Here is a 24555-nt window from a genome sequence, read left to right on the forward strand (position 1 = left end):
GGGAAGAGATGTGAGCTTAAGAAGACACAGAAGTCAGTGGGTTCAGTGGGAAGGCACCAAACCCAGTATTTTCTGTATATGGACTGGTATAAGTGAGTGAACCTAGCCCATGGAAGATGCCTCTTGTTCTCCTTGTGTGCGTTGTGTGTTTTTGTAATTCATAACCATGAAAACTCTTCTGGTGGTAATGCCTCAATTAAGATCAGTCCATTTTTCCCTTTAACTTCAATGAGGAAGTGACAGCAAATTCCCATCCCAGTGGCTAGAGCCTTCACATGGAATACAGGATACTTCAGTGAAGATCTTGTCTTGGCATGATTTGCTACAAGGATTTGAAATACAAGTAAAAAGTTGCCCTAAACACTGGGACAGGGGAGGCTGCTTGGATAAGATTCTTGTAGCTTCTCCTTCTGAAGCCATTTGGCTTGGTATAAAAGGTCTAAATAACTGGTGAAGCAAGAACTTAGCTTGTGTCACCTAGATATGTGCTTACTAGTTATAGAGTGGTTCTCACTTACTTTGGCTGCCTAATGGGAGTCTGGGTATAGTAGGTGAAATGCTGCAATTTCACAGGACAATTCAGACATGGAGAATCTAGAAATATCAATCAGAAAATAATTGAAGAAGTAAATAGGGTTTGTGGAAGGAATTTTTTGTGTCTGCAGAGGATACAGTCCATGAGCTTTTGAAGTAAAAGGAAAGAACTCCTTGGGATAGCACTTTGGAATGTGAAGTTCAGTAGCAGGTTATCCCCGCCATCCCCAAGCAAGATACAGAAGTAAGTCTTTGCTTGCAAAAGCAAGATCCAAAAAACTAGCAGTTCAAAGAATCATTAGAGGAATTGCAGGTAGGACATGAATTAAAGTGATAGTAGCTGTGTTGATAATACGCCTGAAATGGCATAGAATTATGTGAAACTTACACAGACGTTTAGAATTAAGCCAAAATAAAATGTAGCCTTGATTTTGGTTATAAATTACCTTGAGGGATGGATGCATGGTGTAATTATAATGCTGACTGAAATAAAATGTAAATGACTGTATCTTTTCTTCTTTTTATAGTTCTAAAACAGATCCTGTTACTGGAGCTGTGAAAAATACCAAATACCATCAGCTTTAGTAAGCACTGCAAAAGTAATTTTGCTTGGTCACATAAGCCTGCAGTAGACGTGTGTGAGTGCACACATGCATGTATGTGTGTCTGTGTATGAACAGGTGTATTTTTGGGTTTTTTTTTTCCCAAAAAGGTTTTTCTTTCCATGGAGTTACTTGGGGAGGAGGATGAATAGGAAGAGGATTTTTCTATCAGGCTTTTCTTCTTCACTTGCATGTAACTTGCCTAGTTTTACAATGCATTTCTGAAATACTGAAATATTTGACACTTTTCATCTTAATTTATTTTTCGTAGGAAAACACTTAAGTGTGGTGTAGACACAATACAAATGAACCAGAATTTTTGACATTTCTGTAATGTTATCCTTATGTATTGTTCACAGTGACTTGCTGGGTTTGGTTACTTACCTGGACTGGGTCATGATCATTGTTACAATATGCTCCTGCATTTCCATGATGTTTGAATCCCCCTTTAGAAGAGTTATGCATGCTCCAACACTCCAGGTACTGTCACTGAATCATTTTACATGTAATGAAGCACAGTCCCCCTGGTCCCCCACACTATTCTTAAATTAAAACTCTTCTCTGCTTTGATTTTCAGATTGCTGAATATGTTTTTGTAATATTTATGAGCATTGAGCTTAATCTGAAGATTATGGCAGATGGCTTGTTTTTTACACCAACAGCTGTCATTAGGGACTTTGGAGGAGTTATGGACATATTTATATATCTTGTAAGTTTTTATATTCATGGGGGGGTTCTGTAGTGTTCTTAATTTTGATATCTTTGGATATATAAATGTTTGGTAACATTAAAAAATCTGGCTCTGCACCCTGGTGCAAATGCGGTAGTGTAATTTGCATATGAACACCACTGTTTTCATGTGCATTCCTGTCAGTTATCTGTACGAATACATATTTAAACATCTAAAAATACACTGACATGTGATAAGCATCTGAGAGTTTAGTGAAGGGCCACTGTATGGTCCCTTTTAATTGTTTATTTGTTGGTATGTTTTAAGTATCAGACCCAATTTCATTCCAAAATAATCTCAAGATCCCTGACCTTGCTTCAATATTTTTATGCAGGACAATCTTTATTTTATCTATTTCTTAGCCATTCATTGCTTCCTCCCGTCTTGACAGTTCTCCTGCTTTATAGAAGGTATTTCAAAAGCCTTTACCATCTGACAGAAAGGCACATCCTTGTTGCTGACATTGCTATAGCAGGAAGAAAGCAAAGCAGCATCTTTCTATATTGCATACCTATCAGTAGTGGCTCTTAGGAAAAAATGTTCTGTTTTCTTTGTCCCTCAGAAATTTCTCGCATTCCATTCAAATACAAGAGAAGGGGATCTGTTTCCTCTTCACACATGACAATAAACACCAGAGAATGTGTCAAAACCAGTGCTCAGTGTAATACAGTATATTTTCTAACTGAAGAAATTACTAAGCAAACTGTCTATGATGGATTTAGATTAAATGTTTAAGAGATTAATCTGCCAGACAGATGTGCAGCATAAAATTTGTCATGATCAATTTGTATCACAGATTCCATTGTTAGCATAAAAATATGCATGCTTATGCAAAACTCCTACTGTAGTATGCATAATCAGTATGTGCATTAGTTTCTTAAAATCTGTCTGAATCCTCCTGCTTGTCTGAAGGAAGATTTAGATGGTGTACCTTGGATATTCCAAATGTGCCTGTGGTGATCTTAAAAGAACATCAAAGAAAGTCAGAAGCACTGGCAAATATTTTTGTTTTGGTGGGGTGGCTATCATTTACCACTCTTGTTTCTAACAAATTGTACTATGTTTTAAATTATATTGGTGATATCAGCTTCATCGTCCATTTTTTGTGCATTTACCTCTTTGTAACAGTCTCACCTCTATCCCTTTATAATAACATTGGCTTTATAAATACTTTTCAAAATATGAGACATAATCAATAACCATCTGTCAGAGATTGTTCAGACTACAGAACACAACTATGCTGTTTGAAAACACTTTTAAATGCATAATATTTGTTTAATAAAACCACACAATCACAAAACTAATGCCTGTAAGAAAGTGGTAGGAATAGGTTGCCCAAGGAAATTGTGAGTCCTCAAACCCTGGCAGTGTTCAAGTCCAGGTTGGACAGAGCCTTGGGCGACATAGTTTAGTGTGTGGTGTCCCTGCTCATGGCAGAGGGGTTGGAACTAGATGATTTTAAGGTCCTTTCCAACCTTATCTATTCTATGATTCTATGATTAAAACTGTCGAGGAAACTGTTAACAGACTTTCCAGGTGAGGATATCTCAGTTTCAGGCTTTTAAGTTCTGTTTGAAATGAGAAGGGGGGGGAAAGAGGTGATGCTTCCTGCTCCAAGAATATAGTTTGGCTGCTCTGAATCAGCCAATTTAATTTCTTCTTTTGTATCTGTTCAATCTGCTGAAAAGTATAAAATAGATTTTGAGTCAAAGGAGAAGACAGAGGATGAAGCTGATGCCCATTAGTTAGGACGATCAGCCAGGGCACAGGAGATAGAGTCCTTTTTCTAAATCAGGCTTTTTTTTTTTTTTTTTTTTTTTGCCTTAGTCTTCCCCTTAATTTTAAGGAAGTGAAGTGTTTATTGATCTTCTGTGCTGCGTCTGTGTCAGGTATGACATAGTAGCCCAATCCTTCCTTGTCTTTTCCTGCCCTGTCTCCTCAAGGTGAGTTTGATATTCCTGTGCTGGATGCCCCAGAACGTCCCTGCCAAATCTGGAGCTCAGCTCTTAATGGTACTTCGCTGCCTCCGACCTCTTCGGATTTTCAAACTGGTCCCTCAGATGCGGAAGGTGGTGCGAGAGCTGTTCAGCGGCTTTAAGGAAATCTTTTTGGTATGTGCCCATTATTTTGTTCTTGTTGTTAAAAAGAAGATATGGAAGAGGAGTAAAATGCCATTTTCCTATAATGCTGATGTGTTCTAATCTTTCCTCCACTGTTACCTGTTGATTTTTCATTATAGCTACCACTGCAGATGACCACAGAACAGGTTAAAGATTAGAAATATAAGTTTACATTTATGCTGAATAAAGCTTCTACAACAATTCTTCTATAAATCCTATTATCCATTCAGCATGTCTTTTTCCACAATTACATAGGATGAGGATTATGAAATAAAATCTACACCTTATTCACAGTTCTACTTGGGGAAAGAAGGTGAGAAGTAGGTATGGCTGCTCTACAAGAGCAAAAGTAAACCTGGTTTTTTTGATTGCTTGCTCAGAACCTAATCTATTGTCTGGGGAATGTATGTGATACTTGTCAGCCTAAACAACACACATTTTGTTCCTTAACAGAATGCCATATTATGTCAGGTTGTTATAAAAAACTAAGCTACAAAATATTTTCAGACAATAATATGATAAAGCAAGGACAAAAAGTATATAGCTAGCTAGCATTTCATAGATTCTGTATTGTATTAAAGATATTTACATTATAATTGCTTATGCATACCTTTACTGTAGCTATCGCGGAATTAAATATCTAACAATGGCTTACTCAGATTAATTAGTAAAGCCTGATTCTGCAAAACAGGAGCAGCATGTATTTAAGTATTTGAGGAGTTCCCTTTAAAGTGAATGGCAATTCTTACACTTAAAGAATTTAGCAAGGTGGTACACTGAGTGCAAGAAAGCTTTGATCCTCGTCTACACTTCTTAGATGCTATGTTAATACTAATTATAACACAGCACCTGGGTACTGGATCAGAACCTAAAGCAACATGTCTGTCACGGAAGCCGTATCTCCAGGTTTATCCGACAAAATGATCTTCCCTGCAGTTCACTGAAGGAGCTGACCCCCTTTTCCACATCTTCAGGAGGAGAGCTTGACAAGTCTAACTTCATCTTTACAGGTTTCTATTCTTCTGCTGACACTAATGCTTGTTTTTGCAAGTTTTGGAGTGCAGCTGTTTGCTGGAAAACTGGCTAAATGCAATGACCCACACATCATCTCTAGGGTAAGAACTGCTTTTCTGCTTCAAAATAATAGTATGGTATCATATGAGAGATGGACATCTTGGTCACGTTCTTGTTCAGAAGCAGGATGATGAAGGGAAAGGTGTTAAAGGAGTAAAAAGTAAAGTCCAAATATTTGGGACTGTCTGAAAAAGTATTATCAAATCATGCCATGTTATCTGCAAAGGACTGGATGTCACATCGAATTAACTGTGGAAAATGACACTTTGCTTTCCTAGGTCAGCATCTAAAAAACACGTAAAGAGGTCAACAATCACTGGAAATGCTATGTAGGTTACAAGGAGAACATTAGCTGTGCTTCTTACTCAATTTGAAGAAATGTCATCAGCTAAAGGAGCAGTGTCTTTGGGAAAGAGGTGAAAAGCTAGATAGTCTTGCAAAATGAAAGGCACTCTCTGTCCTGGGAGGAGAAGGGGTTTTTGAATCCTTCCTAGAATGCATTTCTCATGTGGGTAAAGGTCCATGACTATTAATCCCAGACCTGTAAATAACCCTTTGTTTCTGTTTACATTGCCTCCTCATCATGGCAAGTGTGCTGTCTATGCTGGCATTTTGGCATCTCTTACAGGCCATTATTTAATCTCAGGCTGTGTTTTATTTCACTATAGGAAGATTGTCATGGCATCTTCAGAATAAATGTAAGTGTTTCCAAAAATCTCAATTTAAAATTAAGGCCTGGAGAGAAAAAGCCTGGATTTTGGGTGCCTCGAGTCTGGTGAGTTGCTACAGATTGGCCTATCTTTCTTGAAAAACAAAGCTGATGATGTAGAAAATGGCTCAAATGTCATAGCATTAAATTACTGATGGAGGTTTTTTATTGTAAGCCAAATTATATTAAGGGTAAAAATTCTGGTATATTTAGTAAAAAGGCAGATACATGAAATTTTTCCAGACTTAACCTGCTCTTCTATTCACAGAGCAGAAAGGAAGAAAATACCCTTAGGTACTGAACCTAGACAGGAATTAGATATGATTATTATTACAGTGGGAGTTATTGTCTTGAAGCAAGATTATCACTTAATTGTTCTTTAGTACTATCATGAAGACATCCTGAGATCTATATATCATCAACAGAACCCAAGAATAAATATTAAATGATGGGAAGAAAAAGAAATTAAAATCAACCTGCCTACAGCTACCCATAAAAACCAAATAGCAAGTCATGCCTAAAACCAGCCTTTCTCTTCTGTGGTCGTTAACCATGCCAGCTAGCAGCTTCTTTCTAGCAGTTTCCAATGCAAGGAGTCTTTGTGGTCTATCTGGTGCAGAAGTGCAGTAAAAAATATTTAAGCACTAACATTATGTTTAAGATTAGTATTCTGATAAAGTCCATTTAATATTTCCCAACACCTGAACAAGCAAAAAACCCCTCTTTTTAATTGTTTACATTTCTAAGTTGGTTGACATTTTGCAAAATCAGCTTAACAGCCACAATTATTTTAATTGACTGTGTGTGGACAAAGAATGTACCAGCAGTGGTAAATTCAGAGCCATCCTACACTAATCAAATAATATGCTGTGATTTGAACAGACAGTGAAACTCTGACATCTGCAGAAGTCTTTGTTTCTGTATGTTTCACACAAATTCTTCCTCAAGTAAGCAAATTCAATCCTCTTCAGCGTGATCCAGAAATAAGCAAAAACTGTCTTTATCAGCATAACTAAACTTTGGGGAATGTTTTGTTATTGCAGAAAAATGTACTACTGCAAATACATTTATACCACCTGTTGGCTGTGTCAGGCCAGATTTTCAAGAGCCAGATGTCAGTATAAGGACTGCACTTAAAAGAAGTATCTACATCTGAGAGCTCTCTTTTCACTGAATGGTTGGATTTTCACAAGCACCAAATAATAATTCTTCTCAAATACAACTATTTACCTTGTCTGTTAAAAATTAATGGGACTGTTGAAAATTAATGGGACTTCTTGGAGTATCTATCTTGGATTATAGAGACAGAGCAATGTTCTAACCTAGCCCAAAGAGGATACTTTTAATTTTCAGCTGGAAACATCCTCTTGAATCTCAGCTGATACAAAAGGTTAGAGCATATGGTATAGGGAAGCCAAGAAGATGTGATGTCCTGTCAGTAATTTTTGCTTTAGACCGTCAGCTCCCAATGATAATGAATAAAGAACAGTGTTTTCTAAATCATCTCACTGACTTTGGAGTCTGAATCATTTATGTGGGTTTGAGACTGGTCATCTTCAGGTAGGTTTGTTTCAGAATCTGGTCAATGCCATTGGATCCAGTTTTTCACAAATACTGTATTTTTTCTAGTATCATTCACAAAAACACTAAAATGCAGCAATTTGTTATAAGCTTTATTGCTGTGAATCAGATTCTGAGTAAGAAAATAAAACACACATAGGGATCAAAGAAATTATGCTGTACTTGTTTATTGCTGTTGCTCTTGTTCTTTTGTTCTTGAGACAGAACTTTGAATGATGTATTTCAGAGGCTTTCACACCAGCTTTGCAAGGTATTTAAATGTTAGACTATGAAGAATCAAGGTAAGCAATAGAACAACTTTATTACTGAATTTATGCCTATTTGTGTAATGTATTTCAGGGCAAATCCTCGGAATTTTAATTTTGACAATGTGGGGAACGCAATGCTGGCACTATTTGAAGTTCTTTCATTAAAAGGCTGGGTGGAAGTCAGAGATGTTATTATTCATCGTGTTGGGCCGGTAAGAAAACACAGCAGTGTCTTTGAATTCTACAACACATACTTTGACTTGTTTTAACTATTAATCTTATTTTTATCTATTCAGATCCATGGAATCTACATTCATGTTTTTGTATTCCTTGGCTGCATGATTGGACTGACCCTTTTCGTTGGAGTTGTCATTGCTAATTTCAATGAAAATAAGGTACGGAGTAAGGTGGTTTATTGTGTGTTGAACTGGGTCTGTAAGAAACCTTACTGAAAGGAAACTGATATTGTATTGTTATGTTACCCAGTAAGACTGCTGTTAAAACTGACTTACCAATCTTACATTCTCTAAGAGTGCAAGTATGGTTTCAGACAAACCTGATCCATATTTACTACAAAACTCAAGCCTGGGATGATAGCAATCCATCACACACTTTCAAAGCTGTCTGAGTTTATTTACAATGCAGCCATGTTACCAGATGGAGATTGAACCTAAAGCACCATGTATTTACAGATGCTCCACATTCTGCTGATTTAGTTTGATGTAGGCATACACATGCAGTGTCAGGTAGAAGATATAACATTGCTTGTATGTGTTACAACTAAGGGGTCTCAGTAGAGACCTGCAATTGGAGTATTTCAGATCCAAGGTAAAGCTGCATGGCTTTTTTTTCTGGCAAACAGAAATTAGAGAGTAATTGTAAAATTTATTGTCCATCAGCCAAACAGAAATGTAGGTAGTGTTTTAGGAACTGCAGTTCACGTGGTCTTTGTGGATTACCCTGAAAAGTAGAAAAACCTGTCTCCAGGCGAGCTGTTAGAAGGCAGTTCATGTCTACACTTGTTAAAGCTAGCGTCCTCTGGGTGGGACTGCTGCATACACACTGCACATCCCTTAATCTGACTTTTTTTAATACCCACTTTTATGTGCCCCTGTGGCACTAACATATAATTATTAATTTTTTCATCTTTCAGTTCAAAGTCCTGAAAATAATGAGATTTTTGCAGTTATCTAGGCATCATGAAATGAAGTCAGGCAGATTGCAAGCCAGATAAACAGCCTAAAACCTCTGCTGTTCAGACGGTATTTTCATGTTTGCGTGATTCCACTGTAGTTTTGGTGGGATGAAGTACAGTCATTCTTGTTAAATACATCTGTTCTACGGAATGAGGAGCAATATGCTATTCATTTATTTTTTCATTCACTAAATTTTGACTGGTGATTTAAAAAATATTAACTTTCTCCACTATGAGAATTCCCCTGGATTTTTATAGATGCTTTTGCCCCTTCCTGTTCAGCTGGGTAATATTACTTCTCCTTCAAATATGTCAGCCTTACACTGATGAATAAAAAACATTTTTCAGCAAGTCTTGGGAAACAAAAATGAAAAAAAAAATAATTTTATTTAAATTACAGGTAAGCTAAAGTATTATTTGAAATGATAAAATTATTTTAATTTTCTTCTATAGCTGTGAGGTATTCAGCTATGCATGTTTCTGTCATGTACATCATAGTTCTTGAAGCTCTATTGAGCTGTTAGCTGAGCAATTCTATCCTATAAATTGCTTTTCATTTGCCTCTACACTTCCTAGTTTCCTCAAAAACCTGTACATAGGCATGAGTATAGGAGAGAAGAAGTATCACATTACAGAGTTCACTCTCTTATAGCTTTTGATCATGGCTGTTCAAACATCTTTCCTTTACTCTGTTGAGGTGTGGTGCATATGGTGTCGAGAAGTGAGGAAGTGGGGCATTTCCCTTTTAGTTTTTCACCACTTTTTTAAAGTTTGAAACATGAACAGGGGAAAAATACTCCTGATTATATGTGGCTGCATAGCATATTCTTGTTTCATTCCCTCCTCCTAGATACACAGCTTTAAAGACACAGGACAGCTCAAATTAATGTGAAAAGTAAAAGTTTGCTTGTGTCCACTGTGATTCAAAGTGAGAAGGAACAGGAAGGTGTGAACATGATGCTTATAAGGATTGTGAGCACAGGGGTAACTAAACAAGTTATCCTAGCCCAAGTGACCCCTGCATGAGCTGCCAGTATTAATGTGGAAGTCTGAGGTGAAGGGCCTGAATTAGGGTTCCCATTATTTTCAGCAACTTATCAGATTTTTACATTAACCCTTTTGGGGTGGATTTCTCTGCTTGTACGTTTTCCTCGAACTGTGGCTGCCTTTTTAGTTATGAATGCTCTCCTCCTTAATTCTGCATCTGAATACAGGGAAAGCATTCGTCTGAACATCAGAAAAGCTACTCACTAATAACAGTTCCCTGTAAATTACATTCAACAGCCACATCATGCAGTATTTCTGTAGAATTTACATGATAATAAAAATTCAGTTAGTATAAATCATTTGTCATCAAGTTCAGCTTTTTCAGTTTTTTCTTAGTAACCTCAGGTAACTGCAGTGGCATGTAAAGTTTGGTTTTCTTTCTGTTTTCTTGGATACTTGTTACTTTTTATGTGTTTATTATAGGGAAAAGAAAACTTCTGATTTGAATTGAAAAGATTAATATGTTAGTTAATTATGCGATGGGGCAAAATCTCAGCCCAGTCAATATTCAAGCAGAATGAAGAAATTTCTAGGAACTGAAAGAAATATGAAGTAAGATAGAGAGATGACTGGCACCTAGTCCAAAAAGAAGAGAGCCAAACATTCCACTGTATAAGGTTAAGTTGCCTCTTCTTAAAACTAGTTACTTGGCCAAGCAATTGGTGATTTAAGTAGATGTTGGCTTTAGAAAGTTCGTGGATGATACATTGAGGCTCAGGGCTGGGTCCTTAACTGCCCCAGCAATAGGGCACAAGCCCAAAGTGTTCCATCACCACCCATTTCACAACACCTGCCCGTCATTTGTCACAGCTCCCAAGTGCCGTGTGTTCAGTCAGCTCCGAAGATGTGGTCAGCTGAAATACTGTCTGTCATTTTTGAGTTGAAGTCCAAACACAAATGCAGCTCCTCCAGCAGCAGTCTCACTCACAGGGCTGTGTTCTGTGGTCCCCTTATAATCATCCAGCTGGAGGAAGTGGTAGTTTCTGAGCAACAGAACAACTGGGCATCACCATTCCTGAATTTTACAAAGGTCCACTTTTTTTTGCCACTTTTTGTCTTGTTTGCAGTGAAAGCTCTCCAAGAATATAAACCGGATGCACTCACTGGGGTGAATGAATTGCCTTTTAATTTAGGTGTTTCTAAATGGTACAGTTTGGGCCTGACACAAACAATAGGCATCCTCATGTCTGTCGCTTTGTCCGTATTGTGTTGGAAAGCACCTACTCCCAGTGTGTGGTGTGGGGACACAGCTCTATAAAGAGATTATGTCCACTGAGAGGGACAAATCCTGACCTTATCAGTTGCACAGCCAGCTGCAGTTCCAGTATCTACACAAGCCAATGCCCAGGTGAGTCCCAAAGATCAGACCAGTCCTCACTCCATGCAGTGAGGCTCCGTGCTGACTGGGGCAGCCGCCAAGCCTCTGGTAGACAGACTTGTGACATTTACCTTGAAAAGGTCTCCCTTGTTTTTATAACTCCAGATTCCTTCCATTAGATTTTACAGTTCTCTGAAATGATGAGGACCTCATTTTGTTTTCAAGGTCATTTTATATAATATTAAATTCTGTTTGGGCTTTGCTTGTTTATTCCTATGTTATGAAAAACACACATTACCATCTACCACTGCCCACCCTAAGGGTTTATTTCCACCTCTCCTTGTGCTTCGTTTGTGGAGGGCTTTTGTAGATTCATAGCATACTATTATTTTATTTCAGTTACACCCCAAGCAGAAAAGCTGAGGAGAGCCTCAGCAGTCTCCTGGAGGGCTCATTCCCCCAGAAACTGTAGTGGTACTGATAAGCCACAAGATTTTCTGTAGCAAAGTCCAGACAAAATCGACCACTCGTTAAAATAGTGCTTCCTGGCAAATGATGTTCAGTCAAATGGAAGACGTCCTGCAGTGTTTCACTGCCCAGACTGGGCTGCTGCTACAAAAAGCCATAACTCAGCCTGCTGAGTTGAGTCCCAGAAACTCACAGCTAATGCATCCAGAAATCCTCTTGAGTAACAGCAGATACTTTAGACTCCTTTACTCATATGGTGTGTTATTTAAGGAGAGTTGCGTATGTAACTTTATTTCAGTCACCAAAGCGAATGTTGTTCTCATGTTTACAGCATTCAGTGTTCTAGCTTTATATGATAAAAGCTTTATACGCTTCTCTTTGTTTATTAAGGGGACAGCTTTACTGACTGTAGATCAGAGACGATGGGAAGATCTGAAAAGCAGACTGAAGATAGCACAACCTCTTCATCTCCCACCTCGTCCGGGTATCAAAGATATTTTGGTTTTATTCATGTTGTGCCCCAGTGTTCGTAATTCCCCAGGAGTCTGTGATTCAAATTAAAATTGTAATCGTGAGGCCACTAGGAGGTTGTGCATAAGTTAATGCTCCAACTACAGATCTCTGCACAAGGCCATTAAAATCTACCCCAAAAAAGGTTGTGCTTCGATGGTTTTAGGATAAGCATTAATGAAAAAATGATTTTCTAGATGAATAATATTTGCAGATGGCTATTAATGATATGAATGGAATGTATTAACCTGACAGCAGTTGAATGATGCACTTGCCCCACAAGTACCAAAGCCTTCCTGCAACACTGTGTTCGGTATTTGAAATTATATCTTCAGAAGCCCTATTTGATATGGAAAATTGTAGCAGAAAATTAGAAATGTATTTTGAAACTAGTAAAGGATTATTTTGCCACTAATGAACATGGAAAAGATGTCAAGAAATAGGGGAAAAACACCAGTATGTATTTTAACTTTCCTCCTCAAACTTTCTTTTTCAGATAACGATGGCTTTAGAGCTAAGATGTATGATATAACTCAGCATCCATTTTTTAAGAGAACTATTGCTGTACTTGTTCTGGCCCAGTCTGTGTTGTTATCAGTTAAGGTAATTGTGTTTCTTTTAAGAATTTCATTATAGTAGTATAGTATGTGTTGTGCATTTCCTAACACCAGTTAACAATCAGTTGAGCCCTTACTGTGATGAATGTACGGAAACATGATTTTTAGATAAAGCAACCTCAGTTAGCGCAGATCACTGTAGATTAATTATAACTTGTGGAGCTGAGTCAATTTCTGCCTTTTTGTAGTCTGATCCCCAATTTTAATTTCCAGTTAAGCTGTAAATCTGTGAGAGAATATACCAAGATACCATTCCTCTCTGAGTGTATTTTAAAGTGAAATTAACTTTGTAATTCATTAACAAAACCTGCAAGAAAAGTTAAGGCAATGAAGTTTAAGGCAATGAAGTTTAAGGTAATTTAGTTATGTTTAACAGCTACTCTTCTGTGAACGGGTTTTATTTGCATTTCAGTGGGATGCTGCAGATCCAGTGACTGTGCCTTTAGCAACAATGTCTGTTGTTTTCACCTTCATTTTTGTCCTTGAGGTAAAGTAACATCTTTTATGACTTCTTGAGATTAAGACTGGTATGTATATATTTCATTTTGTCTTTAGGGATGTTGTCTCATTCTTTGCTATGGTTTTTATTTCTGAACATGTACACGTGGGACTCTTCATGTCACTTATCTTTAAACGTGTCGGAGGGATAAACTTTTACTTTGTTATAGTCATACTTCACCACCACCTTGAGCTTTGTCCTTTGTCCTTTTATATATATTTGAATCTGAGCATTTCACCATGAGTTTTAGTGAACCCAGTGAACTCTTTGCTTGCAGAACATCTCAGATTAAATTCAGTCTGTACAACACAGGGTCTGTGATGTATCATGGAAATTCTGATTGATCCATTTGTATTTTGCCTGGTGCATTAATACCCACTGTTCTGTAGCTGTGACATCATCAAACCTCTCTCAGTTCTGGGTTTTGGTTGTTGGTTTGTTGGGTTTTAAGTATCATATTTCCATTTAATTCCTTTTAATAAGCTATGTCAAATTCCAGTATTGTGTCTCTTTTGTTGCATGTATCTGGATGCTATGTGTTAACAGTTCTCTCTCTGTGAGAAAATTGTAACTACAACCAATTGTGCAAGGTGTGATTAGCCTGTTTTCACAAGACTGGAATCTAAGGACTTGACTTAAACACATTTTAAAAAGCATTTGTTTGGGTTTTTTTTAAATGTATAAGGCTATCCGTAGTGTAACAAAGCACACAATTATGAGGTTAAAGAAGATGCTTCCTCTGTTGTTAGGTTACTACATAGTTCTCCTGTAAGTTCAGTTCCCTCTGAATAGCTGATACTGGCCACTATCAGAAACAGGATAGTAGACTACATTTCCCACTGCTCTAATGCAGTATGACAGTTCCTATGTTCCAGTGGTAGGTTTTGCCAGCAGTGATGAATAAAAAATGATGTGAATACCTTGCAGCTAGAGTATGTCCGTGTTGTTGCTTCTTTTTCCCCTACCCAAGAGAAATCAGTATCTCTTGAGAGACTGAGCAAACACAGAAAAGTTTGATTTGTATCATACACAGACAGGTTTTAATTTACTTAGTAACTATGTCTTTAGAAATACTTGTTCCTCTTATACTGCCAGGGGAAACAAATGCACATCTAGAATTTCAAAGGAACTTTGTCATAGCCAAGAAAAATTTGTTGACTGTCTCAACAGGCAAGCTATCACACTGTGAGAGCACATGTTTTATGGAGAGAGGAAGCAGCTTTCTGCCCAGGATCTTCCCTATTGCAGCATAGTCTGGTTACAGAGTCTGTTATGTGTACGGTCTGCCACTAGCAGCCATGGTCCATGAGGAAGGCCAAAGATTTCTGCATTGCTAATGGCCCTGTGTCCAGTCTAACGACTCCTGATTCAGTCTTAAATCCTTACTGCTCACGTCAGTATACGTTGTATAGAAGAACAGGAAGAATTTGGAGGTCTCACTTCTGTTGCCACACTGATGATCACATACTAAAATGAGATATGATTTTTTTATTTGCACAGTGTGGTATTCAGTTTGAGATTATAGACACCGGAACTTAGGTGTTTAAATTCTACATGTGAGGTAGGTGTTTAAGCTGTCACTGTGATCAAGGGAGTTGTAGGGTGAGATTCAGTTGCCTGAATAACTGAAGGCATCAAAAGCTTTTTGGGGTACCCTACATGATCTCCCCTTGCCTGCACTATCTGCTACAAAAGGTCAAGGATGTTTGCAGGTCTTCTGTCATCCCTGCCAGCCCCACACATCTATCTCCAGTATTCTAGGGCATCTCAGCTGACTGGTTAGAAGGGAGCAAGATACTTCCAGGTACCTCTAGGGATAATTAGAGATTCAGAGACCATATTCTTCATTTTGTAGTCAGGCTTCAGAAAACATTACATGGCAAAAAAATAACTGGAAAATCAACCTTCTCTGTCAAACTAGTGTCCTTTTATATATGGCTTTGGTTTCAGAAATGTAAAGAATACTGCTAAATGGCAATGCTGCAAGGTGGGATGGAAAATATCTGTAATGAATGTCTGACATTTATAGCCTTTATATAGTAACACTTGACTTGCTTTGAAGTTTAATACAAATTGTGTATGAGAAACTCTCCAGTGTTCCTTCCATTGTTCCTACCTCAGTGTCTGTTAGCTGTTGTAACTATTTCTTATCAGAATCTATTCTTAAGCTTCTTCTCTACACTCCCGTTACCTATATTGGAACTGTCAAGCACTTTGGCTGCTTTACCAGCTACGTTGTAAAACGTACTGCCTTTACAGTTCTTAGCTTTCTTCTCTTACATCTGCTGAATACAGATGGTGCTGAGTACAGAGTATTCTTTATGGCAAGAAGTATTTGCAGTATGGAAAAGCTTTTTAAATAATTTGAACTATAGGTGCTACAGAACACAATGTGCTTATGTGATTTTAGCCTACTTATGGACAGCTAGCTAGATAGGATACTGTACCTCTTTTAGCTACATATTATTGACATAATGATTTTCTAACTTTGTTACTTGCTTAACTCTGAGAAATCTTAAGCCCAGATTCACCTCAGCAATCTATACATTAAGCATTCAGTCTAAGGTGGTCAGCTGCACTCCTTCCTTCGATACTTGATGGAGAAAGAGGCTTCCAGAACACTGTGCATCTCCTGCTTTTGGTCATCTGTGGTCTTGCACAAGCACCAGTTTTCCTCCGTCTAGCAGCCTAACTTGTCCACATGGGAACAGTTAGCTGACATGAAACCAGTGCTTGGCTATTTGAAACTATTTCCTAAGACGAGCTCAATCAAACATTTTAGAGAATGGAAAAGGTTCTTATAGCAAGAAGTAATAATTTCTTCAGTACAACCAAGAAATTATTTTTATCCATAGGTCACAATGAAGATTATTGCCATGTCCCCTGCTGGCTTCTGGCAAAGCAGAAGAAATCGATACGATCTCTTGGTGACATCTCTTGGAGTTATATGGGTGATACTTCACTTTGCCTTACTGGTAAGATTTACAAAACAGAGTTCCCATGATTAAGCTTGATTTTATTTGTTAAGCACCAGCAGTAGGATCACTGCTGTTCATCCAAGATAAATCCTTGGGAGGTTTATAAGGCTGAAATATGGCTGAAACAAATTAAGCTCGATGCTGAGAAGGAGGATTCGTTGTCTCAGGCAATGACAAAGTACAGAAGTTGTCTTACTGATGTAAGGTAGTCTGCAAATATGGTAGAAAACTGAAGTCTTTAGGAGGGATGTGAGTGAGGAAAGGAAGAAATATGAAGAGACTGAGAGCACTTGCTAACAACAGTCTTGGGAGCATCAAGGAAGAAAGAGGCAGTGTACAGAATCTACACAGGAACAAAGGACTGGAGGAAGGCATAGGTTCAAAATTGCTGAACAATATGATCTGTCTTAAACCCCGCAGCAGTTCTGGACCACTGGTTTTGGTTAAGGGTTGATGTTTAATCCAAGAAAGCATGGAGGAAAGGGAAGTCAGTTCTCCCTCTATTGATACTGGTCATCAATCACAAGTTCTTGAAATCACAACCCTATAATGCCTGCAGGCTTCTCTCTTCTCTGCCCCCAAGCTCTGTTCAGATGAAAACCTGTCTTGTGTGACTAGTCATTTTGCCCTGACATTCATAATTTGCTCCCTGCTGCTGAGTGGCTTGGAAGGCCTGAAGAGATTCTGTAAGCCAGCAGCTGCCTAGACAAGTAAACTGGGGCTGCTGGACATAGTTGCAGCCCAACTAATAGAGGATTGAGGGTTTTTTGGTTTGATGTATGGGGGAGGTAGGGTTAGTGTTTTTGAAGTGGTAGAGCATCTTCTGCTAGTTTCGTACTGCTCCACTTACTGAAATATTAGTGCTAGTGGTTCATGATTTCTCTTGTTTAATACAGCAACTACCCTACATTATTAAAAGACCAATTACCATGATCTTTTCATGAGATCCCTGGGGTACAATCTATTAAGTCTTCTGTGTTTCTGTTCCAGAATGCGTACACATACATGATGGGGGCATGCGTAATTGTCTTCAGGTTCTTCTCAATTTGTGGGAAGCATGTAAGTATGAATTAGGAACTACAACCACTGCAGTGCTCATGTATAGATTAAAGGACTAGATGCTATGTGTCTCTAGTGCACATTCTATAAGGCTCCATTTCATATGCCAAAAAAATGAGACTTCAAGCAGCAGCCTCTGTTTTTACATGCTGTCTTTAAAATGTCAGGATTTTAGGTGTATTATGTAATAGCACTGTTACAGCTACTAGAAAAGCTGCATTTTTTGCAGAAATATAAAAAGTGCAACTGCAATGCCATACAGATTTTAAAAACACTCTCTAAAACTCTGAACAAATATTGTGCTACTTTCAGTCCTTGCTGTCAGTGTGATGTGCATGTTATTTACTTATTTTCTCTGCAAGATTAGTTGAGTGGTGGTTAATGCACTCATTATGGGAGTGCTTTCTTACAGAAGTTTCTTCCTCCAGAGTGCAGGTTTGTGTCTCGTGTCTCTACAATGAATGTCTTATCACAGTAAAGAACTTACATTCAATTTAAAAAAAAAGTGGGCCAAGATACTCCTCTGGAAACACTGGCTTGGTGACAAAGCAAGTCACTTCTAAAGTTTGTATTTCTTGTGTTTGGATTTGCTCTGGTGTAAGTGAGAGTAGGCTGGCAGAATAAGCATAGGCAGAGAACAAACACATTTGTTTAACAAGTGGTGACACTCTGCATGCTCTTGCTGTAGAACTTCTTAGACTATCCAAACATTTTCTGTGAAGTCTGACATATTAAAGTAAATGTGATGAAAAGACTGCTGTACTAGGTTGCTGGGGTTAAGAACAGTAAGTCAGAGGGTTTGTTCAGTAAAGATAAAAAGTTTTCTTTCAATCAAACTACACAGAGCCTGTAGAGCCTTGGAAGTCAAATGAAAAATCCTTACTTCTTCTATGCAGTCAGACCAAGTGATTGCCTTCAAAGCTTTCTGATTGATTCTGAAGTCTTTTCAAGGTTTTAACCTAGGCACTTGGGCTTTCATGTTAGGAGCTGTATCAGTTTTGCTAATTTATTTGTTGTGATGTAATTTGATGACTGAAAGTCAGCATGAGTTATCAGTTTGGTGTGTTTCTAAAGAAAACTGCTACCCTCAGTCCCATTAAAAAGAATTTTCCATAGCATTCAAAGTGGTTAAGCGTGCTAAGACAGTATTAAGAGTAAAATGTACAATATGCACATATGGGAAAGTAATATCTATTATTTAGGCCTACGGCCTATGTAATTTCCAAAATTATGCTCTCTTCTTAAGGTCTTTGGCCAATTTGTGTGAGAAATTACTAGTTTAATCAAGCTATGCTGATCTTAGGGATATCCCCTTCTCTATACATCAGTCCATTCTTTTAGGTAGACTGCAGTATCTGTTTCCACGTAACAGTTAGCATCACTTTCTGATAATCCCAAAGTAGTTTACTGAAGCACTGTTCATGCAACGCTGATTTTGATACTTCTGGAGTATACTGATCCTAGAATATTCTACTTAAGCTTATGATGTATTATTGCTGTGTTATCCTACAGTATTATTCCATATACATTCTTTGAGGAACAACATTGTGACCTTGCAAATTAGATAGATATGCAGATCTCTTTAACAAGTAAAGAGCTCACTAAATTTCAGAGGAGAACACAAAATGTTCAATTCCAGTGAGATTCATAATGTCCCATTTCACTGGACTCATCCATTAGCATATATGTGTAAAGAATTCATTGTCAAAATGGAAGCTGCAATAACTCTTTCCCCTTTTATCTCTGCTTTCCTGAATGGCGTCATGGACTGCTTGTTCTTTGTCCTTCCAGGTGACACTAAAAATGCTACTGCTGACTGTGGTTGTCAGCATGTACAAGAGTTTCTTCATCATAGTTGGAATGTTCTTACTGCTTCTTTGTTATGCTTTTGCTGGAGTAGTTTTATTTGGTACAGTGAAATATGGAGAGAACATTAACAGGTACAGTATGTACTTACTACCTCATGGAGATGTTCTTTCAACAGCCTGAAAAAATTATTCTGCTAGAGAGAAGTTTACCTGTGGTAAATACCAGGCAAGTCCCCAGGTCTAGCCGAAGAGCTCTAAACAGAATTTCAGGTAGGAGATGTGGAACCATCTTCCCAGTCCTTGTGCCTCAGACCAAATGACACACAATCCAGCCCAGAGCAGACCAATAGCTGTTCTTCATTATGCCAACTGGAATATGCTTCAAAGCAGCACTGCACTAGCTTCAAGCTGCTGAAACGCACTGTTCCCGTGACACCTTATCAGCAACACCCAATCTGTATATCAGCCTGATACAGAGAGGGCCAGTTCTGTGAACTGGATGTTATCTGAAGGTTTCCCAGTCAATACCATCATGAGGCTTTGGGAAGAGAATGGAGACAGGAGATAGGATCTGGCCTTGAGCCTGCATTAGATCTTTGATAAAATGAGACAAAACCCTGAGACCTGTGTTCAGCTATTATGTCTTGAGTCATGGAATAAATAATTCAATGAGCTCATTCAAATAATTCTGTAACTATTTTTTTAGATTAAAATTGTTGAGCAATAGAAAATGGAAAGTATTTGCATTTATTCTTGCCAACATTTTAGTTCTGGGATGTGAAATGATCTCTCTCTCTCTCTTATTCTTTAAAACAGACATGCAAATTTTTCATCAGCTGGCAAGGCTATTACTGTACTCTTCAGAATAGTTACTGGAGAAGACTGGAACAAAATTATGCATGACTGCATGGTAAATACAATACTGCCAGAGATAAAGTAGGCAAGAAACTGGAGAGATTCTTGCATCTCAAAGCGTTTCCAGTATTTTAGCTTTGTACAAGAAATGTTGTGATTACCTTTATCTCTTCAAGAGAGAATAATGTTCACTAAACCCCAGAACATGACACACAAATTGCAGTTCCAATCACAGACTCACAGTGTAATATTTCATGGGGCGAGGCTATTACATTATTTAAAAACAAAAATAAAAAGGTGTTTTAAAAATCAGAGGTGCAGTAATTCATTTTTTCTACTGTTGTCTTTGCTTTGACTGGGGCACAGTGACTTTTCAGATTGTCTTTAGTGCCTGCACTTTGGCTTATTCCACGTGAGTGGTAGTCTTAATCATCTCAAAATCATTTTATTTTGCCTAAGTAAATTTCTGACTGTGGTTTCCATTGTGATAAAAATCAAATTCTCTTCCTTTTTAAAATTAATGGGCAGGAAATCTTTTTGAAGACCATCACATTTCAGACCACCAGGTTGTTTGGTTTTTTACAGTGGCATAAAGCACACTGTGCCTTGTGTATGGTTGTGAGAACCACGTCTAGTCCTTTTCTGTCATACTTTTCTCTGTTTTCTGATTTCTAACTACCAAAAGAACAACAAAAACCTGCCCATAATAATGCCCACAGTATTATTCACTAATTGGGAAGCTTTAGAGAAATTATAGTCCTAAGTATTGTATTTATTGCAGAGAAACTAAGAATCTCTTTTTATGACTGCTTGACTTTGTTTTCTTGTTTTGAAGGTCCAGCCTCCATTCTGTACACCAGATAACAGCACCTACTGGAAAACAGACTGTGGAAATTACGCTGGTGCTCTTATGTATTTCTGTTCATTTTATGTCATCATTGCATACATCATGCTAAATTTGCTTGTTGGTAAGTGAAAATACACATTAATAACGAAAGGTCCATCTTGGCATGTTGTATGTTAGATGCAAGTCTGTTGTGCTATTCAGTTATGAATTCACTGTTACCCTGTATGCATATGATGGTTTTGATAGTTCTCTGGTGTATGTTAAAACTCAGGAAGTTTGGGGATGAAAGTTTTTGAACAAAGAGATATGTTGTATTTGTAGAGTATAGTTACCCTAAGAAATACTACTTTCTGAGCTTTTCCTTCGTCCAGTTAACATTTTTCCAGCATCATTGGAATTCACCTAGTTGATAATCTAACATCTTCCAATATCAACTAGGTGAAGATGTTAGATTAGGCATTTAGGATATACCTTTATATTAAGATATACCTTTATCACCAGCAGTTAAGACAGATATACCTTTTAAAAAGCAAGCAGAGTAAATATTGATGTAGCACAACAGTATATTACCCATTCAGAATCCTCATCCGAACATATAGCTGAAGGCATTTATTAACGTGAAGTTTGCACAACAGAATTAATATTCTGTTGAAATTCATTGTTGCTTATAGATGTTACCCAGTCAGAATTTAATTACAGGCTTTCTTTATAATGTATTTTGTTTCTGTGGATTTCAGCTATCATTGTGGAGAATTTCTCCTTGTTTTACTCAACTGAAGAAGACCAACTTCTAAGTTATAATGATCTTAGGCATTTTCAAATTATATGGAACATGGTTGATGACAAAAGAGAGGTAAGAAACTTGATCATGAGCATGGAAATCCAGTAAAATTTCATTTTTCCTTGAAAAAGTATATGGGGAAACCAGTGTATTGGCAAAACTCAGTGAGAGGTTACTGTTCAAGTTCTAGAAGTTCATTGAGCATGACCTAACATTGTTCATGGCCCTTCAAATGCTAACCTCTATTTTCTACTACTGTGAAGTACTTACAGTAGTAGATTTAAAATCAATAACATCTTTCCTCCCACCTCCCTGAGAGTTATTCCCCAAGAAGTCTATAGACTTATGTCCGTTTTTGTGTCTGATCTTCTGAAGGGCTTTGCCGAGGTTTTGGCACAGTCCCCCATAAGATCCTCATAGAGAAGCTGATGAAGTATGGGCTGGATGAGAAGACCATGAAGTGGATTAATAACTGGCTGAATGTCTAGGCCCAGGGGGTGATGATCAGCAACACAGATTCTAGTTGGATGCCAATAACTAGTCATATACCTCAGGAGTCAATATTGGGTACAGTCCTGTTCAACATCTTCATTAATAATCTGGATGATGAGGCAGAGTGCACCCTCAGCAAGTTTGCAGATGACACCAAACTGGGAGGAGTGGCTGATAGACCAGAGGGTCGTGCTGCCATCCAGAGGGACCTCAACAGGCTGAGAAATGGTATGACAGGAACCTCGCAGTTCAGTGAAGGAAAGTGCGAAGTCCTGCACCTAGGGAAGAACAACCTCGGGTACCAGTACGTGCTGGGGGCTGACCAGCCGGAAAGCAGGTTGGCAGCAAAGGGACACAAAGATGAGATGAAGGGACTGGAGCATGTTACCTATGAAGAAAGGCTGAGAGATCTGGGGCTGTTCAGCCTGGAGAAGAGAAGGCTCAGGTGGGATCTTATCAATGTATATAAATGCCTGAAGGGAGGGTGCAAAGATGACACAGCCAGGCTCTGCTCAGTGGTGCCAAGTGACAGGACTAGAGGCAAATGGGTACAAGCTGAAACACAGGAGGTTTCCTCTGAACATCAGGAAAGGGTTTTTTTCACCATGAGTGTGGCCAAGCACTGGCACAGGTTGCCCAGGGAGGTTGTAGAGTCTCCATCCTTGGACATATTCAAAAGCCATCTGGACATGGTCCTGAGAAACTGGCTTTAGGAGGCCCTGCTTAAGCAGAGGGGGTCACACAAGGTGACCTCCAGAGGTCCCTTCCAACCTCAACAATTCTGTGATTCTGGGAGGAGAAGAACATCTGGGAGACTGAGCTGTTCAAATGCCCACACAAGTTAAATCATCATCTGAATGATTCATGACATCACTAAGATTTGAAAATGAACAATGTAAAAGAAGTTGGTTGGTTGTAGTTGGCACATGGCTGTGCTGGAGATGGAAGCTGCAGTCTGTACTGATGGAGGTGGAGAGTTCTGTATCCATCATGCCCAGCACTGACAGTATCTCTCTCTGATGTAGAACAACATATTTCAGCAAGAAATAGTTCCAGTCAGGCTCATTTAGCAGAACAAAGTATTTTAAGAGGATGGATACCACAGTTTCAGAGGGAAACACTGTCAGTCCTAATCTTTTAACAGCAGGTCAAAATTGTTGTCACAAAAAGAGCAACACGTGCTGGGTTGACTCTTAGAGCAGAAAACCTTTGAAAAGCCAGTAAACTCCCAACATTCTCTCATCAAAAGCTGCCCAGAGAAGGGGACAGGTTTACAACCAGGTATAGGCCTGGCTATGAATGTTTAAACTGTAGTTTAATTTCATGTTTTCAAAGGAAGCTCTTTGGGCATATGATTCTCATTACAGATTAGTGCAAATGGGGAAACTAAATCCCTGAGCAATTTTGAAAATTTCTGGCAAAATTAACAGCACAGATTCTCATTGTGTATCAGTCAGATAACAGCAAAGACTCTTGTGAATGTGCTGAAGAGCTGGCTGCATGTGTATATTTTTCAGTAATGCATTCAGTGACTTAAATATGCCAGGATTTGATGCAGGGTCTGTGGAGAAATAGTGTTTCTCTCTCTGATCAAGTTGAATGTCTGAGCTGGTTGTTAGGTCACAGGAAGAATTTACCATCTATTATGCAATTTTACCCAGGGAGTAATCCCTACCTTCCGAGTGAAATTTCTGCTGAGGCTTCTGCGGGGCAGGCTGGAGGTGGATCTTGACAAGGACAAGCTGCTGTTCAAGCACATGTGCTACGAAATGGAACGCCTCCATAACGGTGGTGATGTCACTTTCCATGATGTGCTCAGGTACTCTGAGATTTTCTCTAAACTTGTAGAACAGGCCTGGTGGCCTGTGTTTCTCTCCAGGCTAACTGGCATTCATCAGGCTTGGGATGATGAATATTACACTTAAAATGTGCAAGTGTAATATAAAAATTAAGTGTAAGTGTAATATAAAAATTGTATTTCCCCTTTTTTCCTGCAAAAATATTAGTGGAAAACACAAGTCCTGGGGAATTAGCTCTAAGTAATTTTAACATTTTCACTGGAGACAGTTTGTCATAAACAGCAGCAGCCACGTGTTGTTCTTGTATCCCAAGTAATGAAACGTTGTTCTCACGTGTGTAGCAACATGACAGTGAATCTGACTAGAAATAAAATAGAAATGGGAATATTATCCAAGCATAAACACATAGTGGGGAGGAGAGGGGAATGAAACCGCCACGGACGCCCTAGTTGCTTAGAGTTCAACAGATCACCTGTATTGGATAGCTAGCTGTAGTTGATAAGGTCTTCATTTGTTTTGAGCACCATGAGTCTCTTCTGGAATCTGGAAGCTTCAAATGTGAATTTATTGCATACACCTGAATTACATATTTTTGCACTGAGGTCGTGTGAGCTTTGATTTCCTAAATTAAAATGTAAGGTCACCAGCATTTAAAATAAAAATTAAAAAGCTGTGTTTCTTCCA

At 38.4% G+C, this 24555-nt stretch overlaps 1 protein-coding gene across 1 annotated transcript in view; it reads left to right on the plus strand.

The window, feature by feature from the left end:
* NALCN (sodium leak channel, non-selective) overlaps positions 1-24555 on the plus strand; it is a gene marked incomplete at its 5' end in the record, with an annotated part of 58009 nt that overhangs the window by 28317 nt on the left and 5137 nt on the right. Inside the window, 18 exons of the mRNA XM_010022212.1 lie at positions 1062-1118; positions 1496-1616; positions 1714-1845; positions 3810-3977; positions 4997-5101; positions 5729-5835; positions 7690-7810; positions 7895-7993; positions 12017-12110; positions 12633-12739; positions 13166-13240; positions 16108-16227; positions 17221-17289; positions 19081-19229; positions 19914-20007; positions 20788-20920; positions 21537-21652; positions 23734-23891. Coding sequence (XP_010020514.1) covers positions 1062-1118; positions 1496-1616; positions 1714-1845; positions 3810-3977; positions 4997-5101; positions 5729-5835; positions 7690-7810; positions 7895-7993; positions 12017-12110; positions 12633-12739; positions 13166-13240; positions 16108-16227; positions 17221-17289; positions 19081-19229; positions 19914-20007; positions 20788-20920; positions 21537-21652; positions 23734-23891 — 2025 coding nt within the window. The remainder of the gene's footprint in view (positions 1-1061; positions 1119-1495; positions 1617-1713; positions 1846-3809; positions 3978-4996; positions 5102-5728; positions 5836-7689; positions 7811-7894; positions 7994-12016; positions 12111-12632; positions 12740-13165; positions 13241-16107; positions 16228-17220; positions 17290-19080; positions 19230-19913; positions 20008-20787; positions 20921-21536; positions 21653-23733; positions 23892-24555) is intronic.

This window comes from Nestor notabilis, unplaced genomic scaffold, assembly GCF_000696875.1.
Source record: "Nestor notabilis isolate BGI_N333 unplaced genomic scaffold, ASM69687v1 scaffold5589, whole genome shotgun sequence".
NCBI classification, from domain to species: Eukaryota; Metazoa; Chordata; class Aves; order Psittaciformes; family Psittacidae; genus Nestor; species Nestor notabilis.